Genomic DNA, 10,866 nt, shown 5'->3' with positions numbered 1-10,866 from the left:
ATCATCAGGTTTTGGGTTTGGTTTCAAAACAAGCAAAACTTTGCTTCATTCTTCTCAGGAGAAAACAGAAATATAACATGTTCCTTCACACTGAAATACAGCACTGTGTCAGGCATACAAGAAGCACACCGGGTGGTGGAGATATGAACATATGCATAAAGGCCGTGACTATGATAATTGTTTGATATCTTCTGTCTTTGATATTTACTGCTGAAATCTGATTTTTTTAAAAACAAACGATGGGACTAATTATACTAATATATTTTAGGATAGAATTGTGCAAAAGTCTTAAGCGACTGAACATTTTATTAGATTTTGCTGGGAAGATAATTGGCACATATTATTAAAACATTTACAAACATCTCTGTAGATACAGCATATAAAGTAAAGACAGCTTTTTAAAAAAATAATTCTCATTAGCTTGAAAGTCAGTATGATCTCACACTGCTTCAGTAATGTTGCTGTTTTAATTTTTAAATGTGGAATTTTAAGCTTTAACTAAACAAATTTGAAGTAATTACGTCCATATATATCAGACTGTTGTTTAAAAAAAGTGCCCGAAGATACAATTTATTTATACTATGCTGTCTGTTATGTGCAAACACACCTCTGGGCCATCCCTTGAGTTAGGGGACTTTTTTATGCTTGAATAAATAATTTACGATTTGTCACAATGAGGAACATTTTGGATTTTATGTCTTTCATCTATTTTTTATTCAAAAAAGAAAAGAAAAAAAGAAAACTGAGGTCAGAGCAGTGAAAAATTGCTGATTGACCAGATTAAGGAAAACATAACATGAGACAGCTGCACAATAAAAGCATAAAAACCCCACAGTGCTTGGGTTGTGTTACTTTGCTTAACAAAGAACAAAGTACATTATCAGATATATCCAATAAAAGCTGATTTTTACAAAACACCTAAATTAAGCTGCAGTGTTTTTTAAACTGATCAATAACACAATACAAATAGTCTGTTACAACAAGGTTAAACAGCTGATTTCAGACAACAAGAAAAAAAAAATCATTTTGTCTCAATCCCTTATTGACCCTAGAACTGAAGCTTTGAGTCTCCAACAGGAGGAGCTACTCACTGTAGCGACCTCTTTTTACATAAACAATCAGTCAAAAGATGTTTTCATGCTGTGGTAAACAAAGTACAAAAACAATACAATTATTATAAAAAGAAGAAATCAAAACTGTACAATAGGGAAGCATTAAAATGAAATTTAAAAATAGAGACTAACAGTTTAACTAATCCAAACATATTTACCAGCGTATTTCATTCTTGTGCAGATTCATTTACAGAGGAACTGCAGGCATCATGAAAAGCAAATTAAACATCAGGAGAAAAGTGTAACAAGCACAAGCAGAAATTATTTGATTTGACTAAACAATTCATCCACATTTGAGTAAACTTTAAAACAATGCAAAAATCCCGTCCTGCTGATATTAAGCTGCACAGAAAACAAAAGCTGTAAAAATAACATAATTTTGTCCATCTGTGGGATTTAGAGCATAAATGCACCAAAATAAGTGTTATTTTGTACAATCTTTGAGATATTGTTTACAGTCACAAAAATTCTGTCATGTTCATTAAGATGAAAAATTCCACTCAGAAAACTGTCTGATCCGCTTTCTTTGCTCGCTGTGGGGTGTTTTCTCGATTGCAAGAGTGGTACGTTTTTTAAAGACTTTTTGCTGGAAAGTGTAACAGAGTGCTGAAACACACCACTGTCACTGAAGGGAACTTTGGAGTAAACAAAGTAATTTCCCTCCTTCGGAATGATAAGCCCTCCATCTTTGTCGATCATTCCCTGTAGAGGAGGGTCAGATACTTTCCGGCGCATCACTGCCTTTTCATGAAGTGCAGCTGATCCAGCTGTAGAGATTAAGAAAAAAAACACACATAAATAGACAGTTTGTCACTGTACTGGGTCGTGTGACCCAGTGTGTGGGTTTTAATGTATTCATTCAATTTTATATATATAGCGCCAAATCACAACAACAGTCGCCTCAAGGTGCTTTATATTGTACAGTAGATCGTACAATAACAGATACAGAGAAAAACACATCATTCATATGACCCCCTATGAGCAAGCACTTTGGCGACAGTGGGAAGGAAAAACTCCCTTTTAACAGGAAGAAACCTCCAGCAGAACCAGGCTCAGGGAGGGGCGGGGCCATCTGCTGCGACCGGTTGGGGTGAGAGAAGGAAGACAGGATAAAGACATGCTGTGGAAGAGAGACAGAGGTTAATAACAGATATGATTCAATGCAGAGAGGTCTGTTAACACATAGTGAGTGAGAAAGGTGACTGGAAAGGAAAAACTCAATGCATCATGGGAATCTCCCGGCAGCCTACGTTTATTGCAGCATAACTAAGGGAGGATTCAGGGTCACCTGGTCCAGCCCTAACTATATGCTTTAGCAAAAACGAAAGTTTGAAGCCTAATCTTAAAAGTAAAGATAGTGTCTGTCTCCTGAATCCAAACTGGAAGCTGGTTCCACAGAAGAGGGGCCTGAAAACTGAAGGCTCTGCCTCCCATTCTACTTTTAAATACTCTAGGAACAACAAGTAGGCCTGCAGAGCGAGAGCGAAGCGCTCTAATAGGGTGATATGGTACTACAAGGTTATTAAGATAAGATGGGGCCTGATTATTTAAGACCTTGTATGTGAGGAGCAGGATTTTGAATTCAATTCTGGATTTAACAGGAAGCCAATGAAGGGAAGCCAGGACAGGAGAAATATGCTCTCTCTTTTTAGTCCCTGTCAGGACTCTTGCTGCAGCATTTTAAATTAACTGAAGGCTTATCAGTGAGTTTTTAGGACTTCCTGATAATAATGAATTACAGTCGTCCAGCCTGGAAGTAATAAATGCATGAACTAGTTTTTCAGCGTCACTAAGAGACAGGATATTTCTAATTTTAGAGATGTTGCGCAAATGGAAGAAAGCAGTCTTACATATTTGTTTAATATTTAATATGTGCGTTGAAGGACATGTCCTGGTCAAAAATGACTCCAAGGTTCCTCACAGCGTTACTGGAGGCCAAGGTAATGCCATCCACAGTAAGAATCTGGTTAGATACCATATTTCTAAAGATTTTCAGGGCCGAGTACAATGACCTCAGTTTGATCTGAATTAAGAAGCAGAAAGTTAGCGGCCATCCAGGTCTTTATGTCTTTAAGACATTCCTGCAGTTTAACTAATTGGTGTGTGTTATCTGGCTTCAGATAGAGCTGGGTGTCATCTGCATAGCAGTGAAAATGTATACTATGTCTTCTAATGATACTGCCTAGGGCAGGGGTCGCATGTGGCTCTTTAGTCCTTATAGTGCTGCGCCGCGTGGTTTGAGAAAATAAATTAGTAATAAGTATTTAGCTGAAGTGTATTTTATTTATGTTAGTTCTTTTTTTTAAACTTGTAGTTCTAAATTGGAAGATTATTGTGATATTGAAATATAAAAATAAAATTATATTCTATTATTTTTTCCTCGCTCAAAATAAGCGTCACACTCGCGGAAGCCGGTGTACCCGCCGAAACGCCGTGCATTTATCGAGACTTTCAACCCAGGTAGGCCAGTTATGGATCTTCGGATCCACATTATGTCAGCAGCCCCACTGTGAACTATGTTAAAAACAAACGCCGCTCACGCCTGACAGATGAAAGATTCCAGTCCTGCTGTTCAGAGGTTCAGGAGCTTTTCAGCTCACAGCCCGACACATACCAACAACAACACAACAGCATAGATGGCACAGATGTTAAGGCGGCGAGCCGTGATTGCGGGTGCCGCTCAGGTGCGTCCGCCTCCCCTGCAGCGGCGCTGCAGACCAAGCCCCGCCACACACATTAACCAGGTTAGATACATATTTAGGAAGAATTTTCAAATATCTATTTTTCTTTTTTCAGCAGCATGGTGCTTTTCTTTTAAATTATTTTTTAAAAGTCAGGTCAAGGCTCCAAAAGGGATATAAGGGTGGCAGCTCACAACAGTTTTTGTTTGCTGGATCATTTTAGTTCAGCTTTCCTTTTGTTATATTTCTTTAACAGTTCAAAATGTGTTAATTACATAAATAAAATATTATTTCCTCTGGAGCACTTCATGGATTTCATAAGCAACACACCTTAGTTGTTCACACAAAGCATAAATGTAAAAAACAATATATACAGTGTTATCTTCATTTTAGATGTTAAAAAGTATTTGCGGCTCCCAGTGTTTTCTTTTTCGTGGGAACTGGGTCCAAATGGCTCTTTGGGTCCTAAAGGTTGCTGACCCCTGGCCTAGGGGAAGCATGTATAATGTAAACAGAATTGGTCTTAGCACTGAACCCTGCGGAATACCATAATTGACCTTAGTGTGTGAAGAGGACTCTATTTACATGTACAAATTGGAGTCTATTAGATAGATATAATACAAACCACTGCAGCACTGTACCTGTAATACCTACAGCGTGCTCTAATCGCTCTAATAGGATATTATGGTCAAGAGTATCAAATGCTGCACTAAGGTCTAGCAGGACAAGCACAGAGATGACTCCACTGTCAGAGGCCATAAGAAGATCATTTGTAACCTTCACTAAAGCTGTTTCTGTGCTGTGATGAACTCTGAAACCTGACTGAAACTCTTCAAATAAACCATTCCTCTGCAGATGATCTGTTAGCTGTTTGACAACTACTCTTTCAAGGATGTTTGATATGAAAGGAAGGTTGGAGATTGGCCTATAATTAGCTAAGACTGCTGGGTCTAGAGCTGCTCTGCTCTGTGTTGGTACAGGGCATTGAAGATGATAACAGTGGGTGGATTAGATACTTAAACTTACAGCGCTTTCAGAAAGACATCTACTGTGATAAAGTCTACTCCCCACTGCTGTGTAATCAATTATTGTAAATGTTATCAGGAAATGATCAGACAGGAGAGGGTTTTCAGGAAACACTGTTAACAATTGTTGAAACAAGATCTAGAGTGTGATTAAAGTGGTGGGTGGGTTCTTTTACATTTTGAGAGAAGCCAATTGAGTCTAATAACAGATTAAATGCCATGTTGAGGTGTCATTTTTAGCATCTACATGAATGTTGAAATCACCCACAATAATTATTTTATCTGAGCTGAGAACTAAATCAGATAAAAAGTCTGAGAAATCAGACAGAAACTCTGTGTAAGGCCCAGGTGGACGATAGATGATAACAAGTAAGACTGGTTTCTGAGTCTTACAGCTGGGGTGGACAAGGCTAAGCATCAGGCTAGCTACGGGTGAATCAAGGGTGCGATGCAGAGTATCCAATTCAGTAATCCTGGCCTCCAGAGCTGCACATATGCTACATTTGTTACAAGTGTCATTACTACTAAAAGAGACCAGGGAGTAACTAAACATCTGACACAATCAGCAGGAAAGTGCAGAAAAGACAGGTGAAGTAGCCATGGTGCTAGCGAGTCGGCTACGAGCTAAGCTAAGCTAGCGAAACAGTAAAGACAGTGAGTAAATACTTTGGCTATAAATTCGGTAGTGAGCACACAGAAAGTGTGCTTCAGATGAAGCACGTGAAGATTGTATTATGAAAAAGAATGTAAAAGTTTTAAATTAAATTGCTAAGCAGATAAGCTACTCAAAAACACCACTGTCTGTGTTTAAACAGGAACAGGAAGTGCCATGGCATCATTTTGTATTCACTGGTGTTCTAGTTTCAGTTTAGCTAGTGATGTGTCCTGTATGTCGAAGCTTCGAAGCGTGTGTCGGGTAATCTCGGGGGAGTTTTTTGTGAAGCGCGTATCGAGGCTTGCGTTGATTACGTATGCAGTGACGTTAGAGGCCTCGCGGGCAGTCCGTACCATGTGACTGATTCAGGAAGTGGCTCGCCGGTTCGCGGCGCCAGATGCAAAATAAAATGGGCAGCAAAACACAGCTGATTTCCCCATGACATTGTGTTGTGGAATTGGATTTCGTACGTGCTACATAGTTACTTGAGCATTTCTTCTTCGATGGAACCAGCAAGGAAGATTTTTTTTAAATCTCATCTCTCCTAATAAAGTGTGCACACAGTAATAAATGTCACAAATGATAAGTACCATAATATAAATGAACAACACTGCAGATCCTATAATCTGATTTCTGTCTTTTAGTTTATTAAAAAGTGAAGCACCACACATTAGTTTGTGTTATTTCCCAGATGTACATAAGCATGATTACACAGTTACACAATCATACCAAAACTCTGTCCTGATAGTTTCCACTTTCTCTTTTGTATGAGACATACTGAGACAATATTCGGGATAAATAAACATGAAAACCATTTATTTATTCAGTTTAGAGGTTTTTACATCACATCATTATAACCAAAGGGCCTGTTTCACTTGAATCATCCACTTGATGGCGCAGTAGAGCAAATGAATCATCACAATGCTTCGAACCATGAGTCGACGAGTTGGATGGAAAGCTTCAGTTCATCATGAGGCTTCATCTCACCATCAATAGGTTTAGCTTATCTAGTTAATTTCCAGGTTGCTGTTTAGGCCTTTGTTTCTTAATTCCTTTTGTCAACTCCCCCTGTACTCAGTCTCACTGGTTCATGCACTTACCTGACATGTGTCATCAGTGGCGATCCTAGCCTGTTTGGCGCCCTGGGCGAACACTCCCTCTGGCGCCCCTTCTCCCCCCCCCCCCCCCACACACACACACACAGACAAAACATATTAATGATTGTACATTAACATAAAGCTGTTGTACACACACACATATGAAGAGAGAGAGAGTATGCATAGTATGCAAACAGCTACCAAACAGCCATCATAATTTGTCATACAATGAGAACAGGACAAATCAACAACTGACAATGACTAATTAATATTAAAATCTGTAACATAATGTATTGTTTGGAGTTTAGTCTGTTACTGTTGCTATTTTTACCATTTCTTCTTGGAGCAACTGTAACGCACATAATTTCCTTAGGGATTAATAAAGTTTTCTGATTCTGATTCTGATTGTTTCAGGATGACCTGCCATTATCCAATCACACATCTGCTTACCTGTATCTTTTGCTCGTTTCTCCTCCTCTTCTTTTCTCTTTTTTCTAAACTGAGCACCTGATGGCTTTGAACTTTTCTTGTCCATCTTCCATTGGTTTTAATTTTGCACTCCAGTATGAACACAAATCCCCCAACCCGAGGATCACCACAACATAACCTAACAGACCTACACCTTAGTTCACAGATTCACTTTGTCTAAGGTGCATTTCTGGGATTTCACACAACCCAGGATTCAAATCATGAATCCATAATGGGCTTGGATTTACAACATTATGAATGAAATGTGCTCTATTTAGAAGCCCCTCCCCTTTCGACGGGTCATGTGTGAGACTTTAAATCATCAAACTGTAAATTTTAAATTGTTATTGATCCCTTTACCCCGAGTCCTAAAGTGTATATTTATTTTCTTACTCTTCTTATATATATTGTTGGTTTACTTGCACTGCTGTAACTGGAGCCTCGTCGTCTCGTCTCTCTATGTACTGGACTTATGTAGCGGAGATGACAATAAAGTTTACTTTGACTTCAGCAGCAAGCAGGTGCACCGAGGGCTCTCGCGCTCACTTTTCGCGTACAGAATTTCAAAAAAACATCGGTGCAAATTATAAGTTTGTATCATGATGTCTGGTGTTTTCGTGTTCGTTTGTTTGTTTTTATTTTGTTTTATTTTGCGAGTTGGTTATTAGACGCTGCTCCAGCCACCAGAGAATCCCCCGCCGCCCCGCCCTCTCCTCCTTGTGCCGCAAGCAGCAGGTGCACCTCGCAAATGGAGGGCGCCCTTACTCCCAGCAAATGGGCGATAGAAAACCGATTGGTGCCTGTGCCATTCACAATATGCGCTGGCTGACGTCGGGGCAGCATGAGTACAAGCATTTTTTTTTTTTTTTTTGCCGATGCCCGTGATGCCGCCCCCACCACGATGCCGCCCCGGGCAACCGCCCGTGTCGCCCGTATCTAAAACCGCTACTGATTAGGGGTACTAAATGAGATGAGAGCTAAATTTAAGCAGAAAGTGGTTAAGTTAGTACACTGGTCAAATGTCCTGTGAATAAACTACAATTCCTTAACGAGTGAACTGAGTTTGTTTCTCCTTAAAACAAATGCAGGTTTGGCTGGGCACCACCAACAGAACCAGCTTAGGCAGCATAATAACAGAACTTACATTAACATTAGTGTAATTGATCCTGATGTTTGTGCGGGACTGTAAAGTGATATTCATTCATCCATCTCTAACTTCCTTTTTTCTATTTCCGTTTTCTTTTTTTCTAATTTGTTTTCCTTTTTCCTATTTCTATTGTGTTTTGTGTGCTTTTTTGAGTTTTTCTATTTGCTTTTGCTGTCTTGAGTTGCAGTTGTGTGTGGACCCTCAGGGCCACCATATCCATATTCATGTGGGTGTCAAATTACATTCACCGTGACACTTTCACTTTCTGAACTATGTATTTAGATTCTTTGTTAGAAAAGAGAGGAAGTTCAACGACAGAAGGATACGGGGAACACTGAAATACAGTTAATATCAGGATACTGACACTTCAACACGATGCTGCTGATTCCATGTTACAAACAGAAGTTTTACAGAAGTCACAGCTAAAAGTGAAAGTAAGTTTGAAGAAACTTCTTGAGTGGACGTCTCATTGTTTTCATTGTTGTCACTCAAGGACAAAATGTCTTCTCAGTCGGAAAAGGATCTCTCCTGTCCCGTCTGCCACGACATCTATAGAGATCCTGTCATCCTGTCATGCAGCCACAGCTTCTGTAATAACTGTCTGCAGCTGTGGTGGAGAGAAAGAGAAATAAAAACCTGCCCACTTTGTAAGAAGATAAACCTGTCAAATGATCTGACCTGTAACTTGGTGTTAAAGAACCTGTGTGAGGCTTTCTTACTGCAGAGAGATAAAAAAGCTTCTGCAGTGTCTGAGCCTCTCTGCAGTCTGCACAATGAGAAACTCAGACTTTTTTGTTTGGATCATCAGCAGCCGGTGTGTCTCATCTGTCGAGATTCAAAAGCACACAAAGACCACAGATTCAACCCAATTGAAGAAGCCGCCCAGGATCACAGAGAGGAGCTTCAGAAATACCTGAAGCCCTTACAAGATAAACTGAAGGTGTTTGAACAAGTCAAAGGAAACTTTGATCAAACAGCAGAACATATAAAGGTCCAGGCACAGCAGACAGAGAAGCAGATAAAGGAGGAGTTTAAAAAGCTTCAGCAGTTTCTACAAAATGAAGAGAAGGCCAGGCTGGCTGCTCTGAGGCAGGAAGAAGAGCAGAAGTTAAGAAAAATGGAGGAGAAGATTGAGTCTCTGTGTAAAGAGATAAAAACTCTTTCAGAAACAATCAGAGCCACAGAGGAGCAACTGAGAGCTGAAGACGTCTCATTCCTCCACAACTACAAGGTTTCAGTGATCAGAGTCAAGCAGCGCCCCCTGCTGGATGCTCCACAGCTGGTCTCAGGAGCTCTGATAGATGTGGCCAAACACCTGGGCAACCTGACCTACAACATCTGGAATAAGATGAAGGAGATGGTCTCCTACACTCCTGTGATTCTGGATCCAAACACAGCTCATCCACAACTCATCATGTCTGACGATCTGACCAGTGTGAGTCTTGGAGGGAGACAGAAGGTTCCTGATAATCCAGAGAGGTTTGACAATGATAAAGTTGTCCTGGGCTCTGAGGGCTTCGACTCAGGGACTCACATTTGGGATGTTGAGGTTGGAGAAGAGGGATTTTGGGCCTTTGGTGTTATAAATGAGTCTTTTGAGAGAAAGGTAGAAGCACTGTCAGGTTTCTGGCAATTATGTTTCCATGATGAAAAGTACATAGTACAAACAACACCAGATACAGGTACATTTGTGTCAGTAAAGAAGCTGCAGAGGGTCAGAGTTCACCTGGAGTATGACAGAGGGAAGCTCTCATTCTTTGATCTGGATGCCAACACACTCATACACACCTTCGAACACAATTTCACTGAGAAGCTGTTTCCTTATGTTGAGACTGAGAAGAAACCACTGAAGATATTACCAGTGGTCTTGAAAGTGGACGAGCATATAACTCCTCTATCAACAGATTTTTGGCCTCATTTTGAAACCAGTAAAAAGTCCTAGCATAAATAGTTCCAAGATACTAAGAAAGAGCAAAAAAAGAATCCACACACATCCTCCTCATCCTGTACATATTTGTTTCCAGGCAGTTCTTGTTTCTTTAACAACATGAAGATACAGTTACAGAAATATTCAGCTACGGTATTTGCTGCTGAGATTTTAACAATATAATATAAAATACACCCAACAAACTCACATACACAACTTTATCTGGGAATAAGAAAAATAAACAGACATGGATACAAGCGTGAGGAGTGTCTACAGAACAGCAGGGGGCGCTCTTCAACCATTAGATGCAGCTGAATATAATAATGAAGGTGGTTCCACCTACCACCTACAACTTTCAACTTTTTGTTTTCCTTTCTAAGAAGACTGTCAGCTGTTCACTTGTGCTGGGCTCTGAGTGCTTTGACTCAGAGATTGTGATCTTCAAGTCAGAAATGATGAGGACTGAACCCTTGGCCTGGTGACGGGGTCTTGTCTAAGAAAGGGACAAACACAGACTGGATTCTGGGAAATATATTTGTTTGAAGGAACTAACGCAGCAGCCTCTTCATCACTTCCATGTAAAGTTGTTTCAGTGAAGAAGGTCCAGAGGGTGGGAGGTTAGCTGGACTGTAACAGAGAGATGCTCTCATTCTTTGACGTGAACATTAACACACACCTACATGCCTTCAAGCTCAGTTTCACAGAGAAGTTGTTTCCACACTGTTGTGATTGAAAATGTTTGATTTATTTTACT

The 10,866-nt window shown here is 40.0% G+C and overlaps 1 protein-coding gene across 1 annotated transcript; it reads left to right on the top strand.

The window, feature by feature from the left end:
• Positions 1–8,684: 8,684 nt before the first annotated feature.
• On the top strand, positions 8,685–10,634 carry LOC148102829 (nuclear factor 7, ovary-like). The gene has a single exon (XM_087841377.1). The coding sequence runs from the start codon at positions 8,685–8,687 to the stop codon at positions 10,125–10,127; it is 1,443 nt and encodes a 480-aa protein (XP_087697503.1). The 3' UTR covers positions 10,128–10,634.
• Positions 10,635–10,866: the final 232 nt, after the last annotated feature.

Source organism: Neolamprologus brichardi, chromosome 5 (genome assembly GCF_056152115.1).
Source record: "Neolamprologus brichardi isolate AB-2024 chromosome 5, ASM5615211v1, whole genome shotgun sequence".
NCBI classification, from domain to species: domain Eukaryota; kingdom Metazoa; phylum Chordata; class Actinopteri; order Cichliformes; family Cichlidae; genus Neolamprologus; species Neolamprologus brichardi.
This window is presented reverse-complemented; position numbering and strand designations above follow the sequence as displayed.